A 15,473-nucleotide genomic window follows, 5' to 3' on the forward strand; every position below is an offset into this window, starting at 1 on the left:
TTCTTTTTTTTTTAATTTGAATTTCCCGCCAAAATAGCTTTTTTTTTCTGAAAAATTGAACTTCCCGCCGAAATAGTTTATCCAGAAAATTTATATTTCCCGCGAAAATGATTTCTCAAAAAATTTGAATTTCCCGCCAAAATAGTTTTTTTTTCAGAAAATTTGAATTTCCCGCCAAAATATTTTTCTAAAAAAAGTTGAATTTCCCGCCAAAAATGTGAATAAAATTTGCTAATATCCCACTAACAGACAACTAAAAAATAATAACGATATCACGTGGTGTCAGGCTGTTCCATTACGTTTTGATCTACAAAAAATGCGGCAATACTGTGCCCAAGAAAATGTGACGTCAGCACGTTCTTAACCATGCGGAATCAGTTGAGAACTCTGCGCCTCTTTTCCCGCATTTTTTGTAGATCTACGTAGATCAAGCCGAAATGAGGCTTTTTGGCACCACGTGCGATATCTAATCCAACACTTTCAAGGTTAAATTAAATTTCTGGAGTCTGGAGTCAAAATAGACTGGAGTCACGTTCACAATTAGCAGAATTTATTGTGCAAAAACAAAGTTATTCGGAAATATGCAAAAAGCCAATTAAAAAATCTTGTTATTTTCCTATAAGCACCTTTTTATTGCCTACATTTCAGTAGAAAGCTGACAAAAAATTATTAAGCCTAATTCAATTTACAAAGAACTTATCAAACGCACTTTCAGGTGCAGAATTTGCATTAAAAAGTGATATTTTACACGAAAAAGTTGGGCGCTAACAGTAAGTGTCTATCATAAAAATCTCACATAGTATCTCAAAGCTTATCTTATCTCCTTTCACTTTTATCTTTTCTGTCTGATCCATTCTCATTAAAATCAATACATAATCTTTATTCAGATGACATGAGTGCAAACCAACGTACAGATTGCTTCTTCAATCTGACAACACCCGAACGCATCGACCTTTTTCGGGTGAGTTTTTATTACAATTTACTTTAAAGGCTCATATCTAGGCTGGTTATTGGGGTATCAAATATTACTTTTTTGAAAAATACAGAAAAAATGATAACAAAAATTTTGTTAGTTGACCATTTTTCGATAAAATTGAAACCAAGTGAGCTATGAACCTTTAAAGGTGGAGTAGCGCCAGTGGGGATTTTGTCTAAATGCAATTACCGTATATCCTCTATTAGTTTTGCACCCCTTTGCCCAATTTTGGCAGCTCATATCTCAGTAGTCGTTTGTTCTATAGAAAAGTTGCCAACTGATAAAATATTTGTTAGATGTTTTTCTATAGTATGTAGTTTGTTTATATGTTCAAAACAAAATGAGATATGAGCTGTCAAAGTTGAGCAAAGGGGTGCAAAACTAATAGAGGTCCAAAACAACCGAATATCATAATAAAACACTCCAAAAAATTTTAGATTTTTCATAATTTTCGGTCAAAGTTTTGGCAAACTTCCAAAATGTTTAAAATGTGGGCTTTTGAGCAAATTTAAAGCAATTTCGCATGTTTCGACCCCTACAATGGTTTAATACAAATAATTTAAACAAAATTAAAACATAAAAATGTCGAAAAAAAATTATTTTTTTGGTCGACTTCCAAAATTATGAGTGGCAAAAACTGAGTAATTGCCACTTTTTGACAGTAAATAAAAATGTTTCAAAAAATGTTTGAAAAGTTTTTTCATGATATTTGGTCATTTTGGGGCCAAAAACTGGCGCTACTCAACCTTTAATCTTGTCTTCAAATTTGGCATCGCTTTCTGCTCGTTTTGTCAATTTGCCGTAGTGTTTTGTTGGCATGTAACTTGGTTACTTTCAAGGATATTTGTAAATGTTAAATTGCATAATTGTAGACAAACTTACGAAAAATATTTTGTTAGATGAAAATTTTCCGATAACACTAAAAACAAGTGAGTTATCAGCCTCTAAACTTGCCTTTTAATTTGACAACACTTTCTGCTCACTTTTAATTTATCATGTTTCCCATGATACAGTTAAAAGCAACGTTGTCTAAAATCGAATAGTATATTTTTTCATATAAAAAGTATAAGCACAGAAGATATGAAACAAGTCTTGGTTCATTTTAAAGATACCTATACATGTTTTATTGAAAATTATATAAAAATGTATGACGAACATTTCGTTAGTTGTCAATTATTTGATAAAAATAAAGACAATCGAGTTATGAGATTCCAGAGGTAATCTCGATTGATGCGCCATGTTCAATACCTCATATCTCTGTCTATTTTGAAAATTCCAGAATGTTTTAAGTTTAAAAAAATATACCGTATTTCCTCTATTAGTCTTGCAGCCTCTATTAGTCTTGCACCCCTATTAGTCTTGCACCTCTACGGACCAATCGAAAATTAGTCTTGCAGCCTCTATTAGTATTGCATGCAAGACTAATAGAGGAAATACGATAATAGTCTTGCGCCCATATTCTTGCCAGACCAGCAGTATTTTGTCAAAACTTCGAAAATTTGCCTTTTTTTAAAGCTAAATTAAATTTTAAACTGTTCAAATAATTGATAAAACAATAGAAAAGTATGTATTTTGCACGATTTAGACTGTTTCAAGTCAAATTTTTGACGATAAATTATCAATTTTACAAAGCTATTAGATCTTCGAAAATTAGTCTTGCAGCCTCTAATAGTCTTGCAGTCTCTATTAGTCTTGCACCCCTACGGGTCAATTGAAAATTAGTCTTGTATGCAAGACTAATAGAGGAAATACGGTAGATGAATTTATGCCAAGCATTTTGTTTGTCAGAAATTTTCTGCTAAAACTGAAAAATGTCGAGTTATGAGGTCTCAAAGTAAGATGAGGTGTTCCCAAACGATGCACCATGTTTGATAGCAAATTCTGAACCTCACAGCTCTGTTTATATTGAAGATTTCAGAATATTTTAAGTTAGTAAAACTATAGACAAACTTATTACAACTATTTTGTTAGTTGAAAATTTTTCAGCTAGAACTGAAAAATGTCGAGGTTATGAGCTGTCAAAGTAAGAATAGTTGGTCTCCAACGATGCAGTTTTGCACATCACATATTTGTTTCTACTGAATGTTACAATAATTTTTGAAATACAAACTTATAAACAAGTTTGTAACAAAAACCTGCCCTCCCTCTCAAATAACACCATTTTTCAGCGTCGCCAAGCTCTTCGGGTGGAGCATGTATTCCGTACTTTCTATGGATGGGCAATGCTTCCATTAGCCATATGTGGAGCAATTGCCACTATTGTATTCATTATTTGTTGTTATAAGGTAACTTTTATAACGATTTGCAGACCCTTATAATTTTTGCGTTAAGGCGATAAAAACCCGGCGTGTATCTCGAAAATGTTATGCTCTTCTCATGAATCGTGCAATCGGAGATGCTCTCACGTGTTGTTCGGCGTTGGTGACGTGTACATATGTGCTGACTTGGCATGACATAAAGTATGTTGTAAAGCGGAAAATTTCATGCATTTTGTCAATTGGAAGTTTTTCGATATCGCTTCTCCTTCAAAAGTTATGACGATTTGAAGTTCGAGTGCGCAGAGAGCGTGGAGTGAGGGGAGACGCAGGGTGTCCCTCTGCGTCTCTCCCCCTCCCACACTGTCTTGCCGCCTAAACTTCAAACGCGCATAACTCCTCAATGGATAGAGATATCAAAAAACTTCCTTATACAAAAATGATCAAAATCAAATTTTGCATCGGGAAAAATAAATATTTTTTTGGAAAATGTTGATCAAATTTTGCATCGGGAAAAATAAATATTTTTTTGGAAAATGTTGATTTTGGTAATTTTTAATTAAAAAAAAATATCTTTGCAACACTAAAAATTCGTTAAAGTTGTAAAGCTAAAAATTTCATGTATTTTGTCAATTGGAAGTTTTTTGATATCGCTTCTCCTTCAAAAGTTATGGCGGTTTGAAGTTTCCGCGCGCAGAGAGCGTGGAGGGAGGGGAAACGCAGGGTGTCCCTCTGCGTCTCTCCCCCCTCCACACTGTCTCGCCGCCTAAACTTCAGACACGCATAACTTCTCAACGGATAGAGATATCAAAAAACTTCTTCATACAAAAATGCTCAAAATCAAATTTTGCATCGGGAAAAGTGAATAATTGTTTTGGAAAACTTTGATTTTGGTATTTTTAATTTTTTAAAAACACCTTTGCAATACTAAAAATTCGTCAAAGTTGTAAAGCTAAAAATTTCATGTATTTTGCCAATTGGAAGTTTTTCGATATCGCGTTCCCTTCAAAAGTTATGAACGATTTAAGTTTGTGCGCGCAGAGAGCGTGGAGGGAGAGGAGACGCAGGGATGATGCCATGCTGCGTCTCTCCCCCTCCCACACTGTCTCGCCGCCCAAACTTCAAACGCTTGTAACTCCTCAGCGAAAAGAGATATCAAAACGCTTTCAACTGCAAAAATGCTCAAAATCAAATTTCGCATCGGGTAAAATCAATATTTTTGTAGAACCGTTGATTTTGGTAATTTTCAATTTTATCTTTGCAATACTAAAAATTCGTCAAAGTTGTAAAGCTAAAAATTTCATGTATTTTGCCAATTGGAAGTTTTTCGATATCTCTTATCCTTCAAAAGTTATGAACAATTTAAGTTTATGCGCGCAGAGAGCGTGGAGTGAGGGGAGACGCAGGTACGCAGCGCGATACACTGCGTCTCTCCCCCTCCCACACTGTCTCGCCGCCAAAACTTCGAACTTTCGCAACTCCTCAACGGATAGGGGTATCGAAAAACTTCCAACTGCAAAAATGATCAGAATGAAATTTTGCATCTGAAAAACCAACTTTCAGCCGCGACATGGTGGTAGTCATCGAGTCGTTTTTCATCGGAAGTTTCTGGTCAGCAATGGTGTCCTATTGTTCCTTATCCGTACTGAAATTGTTTGCCGTGTGGAAACCGTTTCATTACAGAAAATGGTTCACAATGCGGAGATGTGTCAATTTGATGATTATTAGGTGAGATTTTGGTGGAAATTTTCCAGATTTTTTACAACCTCCATCTTTCAGCTGGACAATACTTGTACTAATGGTCAGCTACACGTTAGCCGTCTCCGCGCTGGTGAAAATCCCGGATCTAAACGCATGGTCAGGGTGTAAAGCAGAGACATGTCTCAGGAATATGTATCGGTCGAGAAATCTGATGACTGCTTCTGTCTACTGTTTCACTATTATTGTATTCGTGGTCACGTGCTTCTTCATACGAAAAGCTCAGAATTTCAGTAATTCGTTTAAAAAGCGGGAGAAAGACGGTGGCGGACGGATTCGGATGGTGAGATTCCCGTTGTGGAAGCTTGCGCTGAATGTTGGAACTTTTGCGATTTTGATGGTTCCCTACGCTATTTGGTGAGTTAGTGTAGGCCTAGGTTTAAGCTTGGCCTTAGGCTTAGGCTTAGGTTTAGGCCTAGGCTTAGGCGTATGCTTAAGCTTAGGCTTAGGTTTGAAGCATCAGAATGAAATTGAGGGGATGGCTAACCAGTCGATCTGTTCTTCAAAAGTAGTCATATAATTTTTCTAATAATTCTCAAAACGTTTAAGGTGCATTGGCTTGGTACTGAACCCGTACCCATGTCTTTTCCAACGGAATTACGCGGAAATGATGCGACTCCTCGGATGTATCCGTCTGTTTCTGGTGATTCGGTGCATTTTGGATCCTCTTTTGGCGTTCTTCACAGATTTCCAGGTAAGAGTTCAGGAAATTGATAAGGAATAATTGCAATCTGTTTAGCTTTGTGCTTCAAAAGTTTCTGGTAACTTGAAAATAAACCGAACTCAATCAACTTTGTGGTCTAGATATTAACATTGACTATATATATATATATATCGGTCCATTTTGAAGACCATACAGATATTTAATTTATTTATTCACTATTTCTTGGCTTGAAAATTAAGATCAAAATGAGGAGTAAAAATGAGATGAGGTAAGAAATGTGAATGATAAGGTGACCAGATTGGAACATGTCCGAGGTCAGATGATACAAATGATTTACAAGAAAAGTTGATGAGAAAAGAAAAAAAAGAAATATCATGTACAAATAAGTGAGGAAATGAGATCAAACATAAGATTCAAGAGGGAGGCAAGAAATGCGCTTGGAGAACGTATAGCCTGACACTGTCACGGGGAAATGTTTTGTTACTAAATTCCATATTGTAAGATGTGTGTGGAGAAAACTGTTGTTGTTTGTTTTGCCTATTGCAGTCATTTGATATGGAAACCGGGGAAATTTTGAATTTTTAAGGTAAAGGGCTTGATTTGGAAAATGATATTTGCCGGTTATTATGTTGTGGAATGTTTTCAATATAAGGAAGATTCGTCTGTGCTTCAAGGACTGTTGGTTTGACTGAATGAGGCGATGCTCATAAGAATCATACTGAATTTTGCATCTCTTGAAGACATGCCTAGAAAAGTAACGTAGTGGCTGCTCTAATTTTTTGGTCAGGGAAGCTGATTTGGGATGATAAATTTCACATCCGTATTCCAGAATTGGTCTAATATAAGTATTAAATAATTTGAAGTAGAACATCATATTAAGAGAGCGGAAGTTTTTGAGTATTTGGCGGCATTTAAACATTGCAGCATTGACTTTGACTAAAATGTGTTTTTCATAAGTTAATTGATCATCGACCCATATGCCAAGATCACAGGTTTTAGAAGATATATATATATATATATATATATATATATATATATATAGTTAAAAACCACTTCTATGGTCCCAAAATAGCCGAATATCAAATAAAACTTTTAAAAAAATGTTTTGAAAATTTTTTATTTACTGTCAAAAGTGACAAATTACTCAGTTTTTGCCACTTTTGGAAGTCGACCAAAAAAAACAATTTTTTTCCTACATTTATTATATTTAATTTTGTTTAAATTACTTGTTTTAAAACATTGTAAGGGTCGAAGCATGCGAAATTGCTTTGGATTTCCTCAAAAGCCCATTTTTTTTTAATTTTGGAAATTTGCCAAAACTTTGACTGATGATTTATGAAAAAATTTTTTTTTTCTAAGTGCTCTATTACTATCAAAATTTATGAATCGATCCTTGGATTTTGCAAAAATTTTTGCCGCACAGAAAGTGGGGGCGGAGAGTTGTTTCGCAACACTGCCGCGCGAGATTTCCCTCCGCCCCTTGATTTGTTCAATTGATTTTTTGCTCTTTTTTCGGAAGGAAGTGTTATCCAAGTCGAGAAAAGAGCAAAAAATCAATTAGAATCGAAACTTTATTGAAAAAATCAACGAGAAAAGCGTTGGAAAAGGGGCGGAGGGAAACCTCGTGCGGCAGTGTTGCGAAACAACTCTCCGCCCCACTTTCTGTGCGGCAAAGATTTTTGCAAAATCCAAGGATTGATTCATAAATTTTGTGCATTTAGACAAAATCCCCACTGGCGCTACTCCACCTTTAAAAAAATATTCCAGCTCCGTCGTGGTCTCCTGGAGATATTCGGTCAACAAAGAAGAGTCGGCGACCAGCGAAGCACTTTCAAGCAGTCGTACAGTTCATCAAGCGCCGATCAAAACTCTGTGATCGATCGATCAACTCGAAGTCAGACGGTCACCACTATTGCCAGCTCCTTACCATCCACCAAAGACAAAAAATCGGCGAGTTTTGGTGGTTTAGAGGTTGATCGGAAGGTTGAACGATTCTAATTATTGTTTTATTATACACATCTTGTTGCATATTTCTTTTCCTTTCAACTCATATTTCAAAAATTCCAAAATATCTCACTTTGAACGCTCACAAAACCCCCCAACTACTTGATTCGATTTGATACAACTACGGTTTGAATAAATAAAGTTTAATTATAAACTTGACATGTTCTACAGCACTATTTTCCCGCGTAAATCCTCAATTTTTAAGACGGGGCCCGGAAAAATGTTAGATAAGATACAAAGCACTCCGGGCAATAGTAATTAAAAAAATGAGATAAGAGGGCCCACTTGTTGGTAACGTTTTTCATTAATATTTGTTTATTTACTCATTTTCAATACATTTACTTTTGTAACAAACGTTTTTTCCGGCAAACAGCACATAGGCAAACTGCCGGAATTAAAAAATTTCCGGCAAATCGGCAAATTTCAGAAGTTAAAAATTTACAGCAAATTGGCGAATTGCCGGAATTAAAAAGTTCCGGCATATCAGAAAATTACGGGAATTGAAAATTTACAGCAAATCGGCAAATTGTCGGAATTAAAAACTTCCGGCGAACCGCAAATTGTCGGAATTAAAAATTTCCGACAAATCGGCAAATTGCAGGAATAAAAAAATTCCGGCAAATTGGCAAATTGCCGGAATTGAAAATATCCGGCCAATTGGGAAATTGCCGGAATTGAAAATTTACGGCAAATTGGGAAATTGCCGGAATTGAAAATTTACGACAAATTGGGAAATTGCCGGAATTGAAAATTTACGGCAAATTGGGAAATTGGCAATGTGCCGATTTGCCGGTTTGACGGAAAAAATCATGTGATCTAGTCAGTTGTTTTTGGAAACATTAACCATTTTTGGTTTATTGATCATGAGAACCAAGGGTGGGCGGCAAACGATATTTTTCCGGCAAATTGGCAAATTGCCTGAAGAAAAAACTTCCGGCAAATGGGCAAATTGGAAAATTGCAAATTTGCCGGAAAAAACGGCATTTGCCGAAGAGTTTTGGCAAATTGTGGTTTTGCACTTTTTTCAGGAAATTTCAGAATTTCAATTTTCATCTGCGAAATTGTAAGATTCCTATGAATTTTCCTACAATTTTTTTGAAAAATAAGCAAATTCTATGAAAATATCAAATGAAAACGGGAAAAAATTCAAAAAGATACAGTTTTAAGTGTTTCCGTCTTATTAAAAATTCCTCTAAACATTTCCGGCAAACCGACAATTTTGCCGAAAATGAAAATTTCCGGCAAATTCGGCAACCCGGCCCATCCCTGGTCTGGAAGCTACAAGTCTAGTTTTGAACATGTTGCATCCTCCACCTGTCACTCAGTTAGCCAATGCTCTAACATTTTTTTTTCTGAAAACTAGCAAACCGCAAAGTCAATAGTCAATATTTATTTCTTATTTCCCATTCCCCATTTCTCTCTCCTTTTCTCAAAATTGTTTCGCCGTCTAAATCTCTTATACTCTTTCTTTCTGCTGCCTAGCTTCTCAAAGGCCGAGTTTTCATTTCTTCTCAACTTTTTTCATTTTTTAATTCCAAAATACGGAAAATTATTAGAATTGAAATTTCCGGCAAATCGGAAAATTGCCGGAATTGAAAATTTCCGGCAAATCGGCCAATTGCCGAAATTGAAAAATTCCGGTAAATCGGAAAATTGCCGGAATTGAAAATTTCCGGCAAATCGGCACATTGCCGGAATTAAAAATTTACGGCAAATCGGCAAATTGGCCGAACTGAAAATTTCCGGCAAATTGGGAAATTGCCGAAATTGATAATTTCCGGCAAATCGGCACATTGCCGGAATTAAAAAATTCCGGCAAAACATATGTGTTTAGAAAGTTATTTTCACAAATGCTCGTTTTTTATGAAATTTCTCAATACATCCTTAAGACACGGGAGGACATTTGCAACAAAAAAATCCAACAAAAACTATTTTCCAGCGGCGCCCGATGAACATTTACCACGAAGATGCAAACCCCCAGGGAATCTACATAAGCTATGCACAACGGTTTCTACAAGTGGGTAAACTAATCAATGCATCATTCCCAGTTCCATATCTCCCATTGATTAATGATGAAGAAAGTGGTGCTTTAAAAGGACTGTTGAAATGGGTGCTCACAACTGAAAGAGAAATATTCACAGCTTCACATAATCCAGAAGAATACAAAAAGTTGGTTGAAATGACGATGGCCGGTGCGGAGCAAGTCAGAGATGAGATGAAGGCCACTGGGATGGGATATGGAATTGTTAGGCCGGGAGGTAGGTTTGTAGTCTGGGGCGGACTGTCTCAAAAAAGTTTGATCTACAAAAAACGCGGGAAGTTTTCGCCCAGAAAAATGTGACGTCAGCACACTCTTAACCATGCGAAATCAGTTGAAAAGTCTGCGTCTCTTCTGGAGTCTCTTCTCCCACAATTTTTGTAGATCAAACGAAAATGGGACTTTCTGACTCCTCGTAAGTTGTGGTTCTAGTTACGGATTTCTGATTTCCCTCTTAAATTTAAATGGAAGAGTTTGCCGAACTAGGCCATATCTGGTTTAGATTTCCTGTGCGTTGCGTGTCGCGTCGTGGCTCGATTTTAGTTGTAAAACTAAATGTATTTGTCCGTATAAAGTACACGACACTTTCCCATGCGTTGTTCGGCGGGCGATTGTCTATAGAGCGCGAAAAATGCAATGAGGAAGGCCAGACTCCCACGCAAAAATTGCCCCCGAAAACACAGATTTTGCGCGAAACTTAAAATTCCGTACACAAATCGATTTAAAAATCATTGAACTTATGACTTTTTCCGGTCGAAAAGGGCGCTCCACAGTACATAACCGCCTTTTTGCGGAAAACTTTAATTTCCACACAAAAAATGGACACGGGGTTCTGGCCTTCCTCATTGAACTTTTCACGCTCCATTGACAATCGCCTGCCCGACAACGCGTGGGAAAGTTGTGTACTCCACACGGACAAATACATTTAATTTTACAACTAAAATCGAGCCGCGACGCGACACGCAACGCGCCGTAAATCTACCCCAGTTACGGTCGAGCCGAAATGGCCTAGTTCGGCAAACTCTTCCATTTCAATTTATGAGGGAAGCTAGAAATCCGTTTCGAAAAAAAAACACATTTTTCACGGAAAAATCGATAAAACTGCATATGTGGTGTTGTCAGGCTGTCCCATTACGGTTTGATCTACAAAAAATGCGGGAACTTTTTCCCCAAAAAAAAAGTGTCGTCAGCACGCTCTTAGCCATGCAAAATCAGTCGATAACTCTGCGTCTCAACTCTCCCGCATTTTTTGTAGATCTACGTAGATCAAACCGAAAGGGGACAGCCCTGGAGGCCCCTAATGCCGTAAATTTTTCAAAGGTCACGTGGCGTCAATATGTCTCATATCGGCTTGATCTACGTTGATCTACAAAAATTGCGGGATTCCGCATGGTTAAGAGCGTGCTGACGTCAAACATTTTTTTGGGGAAACATTTCCCGCATTTTTGTAGATCAAACTGTTTTGAGACAGCCCTGGCACCACGTGCGTAATATTCTCAAAATTTGAAAATTTCCAGATCCGAGCTACTGGTTGGGCCAACTATTATCCCATCTTATGAAATTATCCAGACACAGTGCTGACGTGGCATTCGCCGACAAGATTCTCTACGTGACATGCGGAATGATGAATCTTCCCGGACCTCTCTACGTACCGCGCGCAGTCATAGATCAGTCTCCACGTGGCAAAACGGCTGAAATGCGGGAGTACACGTGCTTCCAACTGCTCCGACGAATATTTCCGTGTCCTTGGGCCGATGGGAGACTTTATATCACTGCAGAACTAATTCTATTCGGGAATAATCTCGAACAGGCAATTTGGCTTAGTGCCAGGAACACGCAGGAGTACTTGGATTGTTTAGACAACACAAAAACTCATATTCAAGGGATTTTGAGAGCCGAAAATGATGAATTGACGGGGAGAATGCCAGGTAATTGAGGGGAAAGTGCGCTCTAATGGCAAAAATCCTACTTTTTCGGCGGGAAATTCGAATTTTTGAAATTCCCGCATTTTTTGTAGATCAAACCGCAATGGACAGCCTGACATCATGTGTGCGCTGAGCCCACTTTCACGCGCGGATTTTGAAATTCCCATTAAGCTAACGGGCTCCACTGCACTGAGTATGCGGTTTCGGCGGGAAATTTAAATTTCTAAGTCTATAAAATTAAAATCTATAATTTTTTACAAGAAAAACACCAAATTTTCGAGTTTTTCTTTGAAAATTCAAATTTCAAGCAAAATACAGTCTTAAAATCGATTTTTTTCAGAATTTCCAATCACCGAACCATTTTTGATGCATACCAGCGATCATGGGGAACCCCAGGAAGAATTCGCCTGAAAATCGATAATTTTAGCATTTTTTCCACAACTAGTCCGAATCTCTGTGTTATTTCTTGCTTTTCTTGTCAAAAATCCCGAAATTCCATTGAAAATCATCATTTTTCCTTCATTTTTCAAATTTCGCGGTAATTTCATGTCTGCGTCTCTTCTCTCTCGCACGTAGCGATGGAGCGCACTTGCATTTTTGGATTTTTATCGAATATTTTTCCGATGATTTTTAATGATTTTCGCTGGTTTTTTATAGTTTTTAATGTGAAATTTTGAATAAAATGTGATTTTTATCGTTAAATACGTCAAAAAACTGAATTTTCAGCGTAAAATGGGTCTTGAAACGACGGAAAAGCGTGGAAAAGTGAAGTTAACGTCGCAAAAATTCAAATTAGGCCCTCACGACTGGCAAAAAGACGTAACACTGGAGGATCGAATGAAAAATGTTCAGAAGATTGTTAACACATTTTATTGCACAAAATCCGGGCCCCATCCGAGGAGAATTGACGAATTAATGTGGTTTTCGCGGGAAATGGAGATCATTTTCTATTCTCGGGCGGATAATCGATATTTATATGATGGAGGAATTGAATCAATGATACAATCTATGCAAATTGCTATAAATCGGGACCCTTATCTCACAAAAATTCGACAAATGAATGGTGATTCAGTTTTTTCGGTGGAAAATTGGAAAAAATTGAGTTTTCCCGCGGAAAAAGCTAAAATTCCAATAAAATTGGCTGTTTGTGCGTCAAAAAATGCAAAATTTCACTGAAAATCCAATAAAATTTTAAAAAATCACAATTTTTGGCTGAAAAATCGGGGTTTCCGCCGAAATTTCGAGTTCTTAAGCGGAAAAATCGACTTTTTCAAATTTCCGCTCAATTTTTGGCATTTTCCCGGTTAAAAAGCTCTAAAAAATCGATTTTCTGTGCAAATCCACGAAAAATCCGTAAAAATTGGATTTTCCGTCTGAAATTCGGAGTTTTAAGCGAAAAATCAGTGAAAACTCTCGATTTTTTCGTTTAAAAATCGCAAATTTTACTCAAAAACAAATTTCTGCATTTTGCCTGTGAAAATTGAAAATTTTTCGATTTTTTCCCCGAAAAAACCAACAATTTTTGCTGTAAAACCACCCATTTTTCAAGAAAAAATCGATTTTTAGCTAAATTTCTCTTTTTTCTTGGCCTAAATTACTTCCGAAATTGCAAAAAAAATTTTCCCCTAAAAATCCTATTTTCTTCCTAAAATCGCCTAAATTTCCGCATATTTTTTTTTTAATTTGCAAATTGTTCGAAATTTTTGCTGAAAACCGCCCGTTAAAAATTTTTTTTGGACTAAAAAAATTTTTTTTTTGGACTAAAAATTTTTTTTTGGACTAAAAAAATTTTTTTTTTGGACTAAACATTTTTTTTTGGACCAAAAATTTTTTTTTGGACTAAAAATTTTTTTTGGACTAAAAAAATTTTTTTTTGGACTAAAAATGGTTTTTTTTTTTTGGACTAAAAATGTTTTTTTCTGAGTTTTGGAAATTTTTCCTAAAAATCCCAATTTCTCCTTAAAACCCATCTAAACCATGTTTTTTTTTCCAGAAATTCCATCAACTGAACACCTCGAGAAGCTTTTCACATTTTCAGCACCACGTGAGAAGCTTGAAGACGATGAATTACTGGCAAAAGGAGCAGAAATTATCAAATTAATTACAAATGATCGTTTTGAAATTCACGATTTAAATATTGAACCACAACCGATTCAACCGATTTTGGTACGGCGGTTTTCAGGCGAGAAAATAGCTGAGAAAGCCGAGTTTTTAGCTTAAAATTGGCGAAAATACAAAGATTTTCTAATTTTTAATGAAAAAATTGCATAATTTCATTAGAAAATTCGTGATTTTACAGAAAAATTGCATTTTTAACTCTAAAATTGAGATTTTCCGAAGATTTTTGAATTTTTAGTGAAAAAAAACCGAATCGTCGAAAAAAAATTTTCGTAAAAAATCACATTTTTAGCCTAAAATCGTCGTCGAAAAATACCAAGATTTTTTGAATTTTTCAATGAAAAATCCAATTTTTAACATGAAAACCATGAAAATTTGCGATTTTTAGCCCAAAATTGAGATTTTACGTTATTTTTTGGCCTAAAATGGTCCAATTTTAAGTTTTTTGGTGAAAATTTCGTATAAAAAAGCAATTTTTAACCTAAAAAATTCACGATTTCTCTTAAAATCGTCGAAAATTCCGAGTTTTTCGAATTTTTAGTGAAAAAAAGCGTAAAAATTGCTCAAAACCGGCAGTTTACGGCAACATTTTGAAAAATTTCAGGAAAAAAGGAGAAAACTCGCGAATTTTTGAGATTTTTCCGGAAAAATTATAGTTTTTAGCTAAAAATCGTGGAAAAAATCTCAATTTTTAATTTAAAAAAATGATTTTTTTTTCGAACTTTTTTCCCCGTTGAAATTGTAAAATTTAGGCCAAAAAAGGCCATTTTTGGCTTAAAAGTCTCAAATTTTGGCCTAAAATATCGATTTTCAGGCGGAAAAAAAGCGAAAACAGCTTCGAAATGGTCCAAATAATCGGAAAATCGTGATGGCTCGATATTCGAAACGACCGGAAACCGAGGAACGAACAATGATCATTGAAATGCCAAATTTTCAAGAAAAATGACAATTTTTTGGGTTTTTTTGTTAAATTTTTATGGAATTTTTTGAAGAATTAATAAATTTTGTTTTTTTTTTTTAATTTTTTCATCGAAAATGTGCATTTTTCTCTGAAAAATTGGAAATTTAATTTAATTTTCATAAAAATTCAAAAAATCGTAATTCGCGTCGAGACCAGTGTTGAGATTCGAGTGCTGCGCCTTTAAAGAGCACTGTAGTTTTTTTCTTTCGAATTTTGCTGATTTTTCTCAGATTTTATACATTTCTCGGCTATTTTTTTGCCGTTTCAAGGATTTTCCAATTAATTTCAAGTTTTTCAACAAAGATTTAACGTGATTTTCCCTAGATTTGCTTAAGTTTCAGAGATTTTAGCTTTTTCTCTTGATTTTCAGTTAAATCTTCATAAATATTACGTTTTTTCCAATTCTAACATGTTTTTAGCATTTAGTGTTGCTAAAACTTATTTAAATTTTTTGAAAACCTAATTCTCATACAAATTAAATGAAGATTTTCGTGTTAAACAAGTTTCGTGGTGAGACACATGGCACAACTTTGCTGTATGCGCCTTTAAATGGCTACTGTACCGGAATTAATATTTTTCACCGGAAAAATCGATATTTTCATTGCAAAAAACTGAATTTCCCCCGCGAAAAAGTCAATAAAGATTACACTTTTTACCATTTGGCTTCTCATACGGCTTCTGAAAAGTATAAAAACTCGTTTTTCGGCTTAAATTTCGCCGAATTCCGTGAAAACACCATATTTGACGCGCAAACTTTGCGACATTTATCGCCGC

The 15,473-nt window shown here is 35.7% G+C and overlaps 3 protein-coding genes across 4 annotated transcripts; all 3 read left to right on the forward strand.

The window, feature by feature from the left end:
* The first annotated feature begins 887 nt into the window (after window positions 1-887).
* Window positions 888-7,807, forward strand: dcar-1 (G-protein coupled receptors family 1 profile domain-containing protein). Its single transcript, NM_075110.8, has 7 exons — window positions 888-961; window positions 3,145-3,261; window positions 3,308-3,435; window positions 4,795-4,959; window positions 5,011-5,346; window positions 5,539-5,683; window positions 7,421-7,807. The coding sequence occupies exons 1-7, from the start codon at window positions 893-895 to the stop codon at window positions 7,649-7,651; spliced, it is 1,191 nt and encodes a 396-aa protein (NP_507511.2). The 5' UTR covers window positions 888-892; the 3' UTR covers window positions 7,652-7,807.
* A 1,787-nt stretch (window positions 7,808-9,594) lies between these two features.
* On the forward strand, window positions 9,595-12,323 carry C06H5.8 (Cucumopine_C domain-containing protein; the record flags this gene model as incomplete). Of its 2 annotated transcripts, NM_001269831.3 has the most annotated exons (3): window positions 9,595-9,915; window positions 11,213-11,623; window positions 11,961-12,323. In NM_001269831.3, the coding sequence occupies 3 exons, from the start codon at window positions 9,606-9,608 to the stop codon at window positions 12,029-12,031; spliced, it is 792 nt and encodes a 263-aa protein (NP_001256760.1). The 2 variants fall into 2 exon arrangements, with proteins under 2 accessions (NP_001256760.1, NP_001256761.1); NM_001269832.3 differs by lacking the exon at window positions 9,595-9,915 and having other exon boundaries at window positions 11,251-11,623; window positions 11,961-12,031.
* Window positions 12,324-12,340: 17 nt separating this feature from the next.
* On the forward strand, window positions 12,341-14,754 carry E01B7.2 (uncharacterized protein). The gene is made up of 3 exons (NM_075111.5): window positions 12,341-12,683; window positions 13,614-13,786; window positions 14,553-14,754. Exons 1-3 carry the CDS (start codon window positions 12,353-12,355, stop codon window positions 14,682-14,684), a joined length of 636 nt encoding a protein of 211 aa, NP_507512.2. The 5' UTR covers window positions 12,341-12,352; the 3' UTR covers window positions 14,685-14,754.
* The last annotated feature ends 719 nt before the right edge of the window (window positions 14,755-15,473 follow it).

The sequence above is a fragment of the Caenorhabditis elegans genome, chromosome V (assembly GCF_000002985.6).
Source record: "Caenorhabditis elegans chromosome V".
Taxonomy (NCBI): Eukaryota; Metazoa; Nematoda; class Chromadorea; order Rhabditida; family Rhabditidae; genus Caenorhabditis; species Caenorhabditis elegans.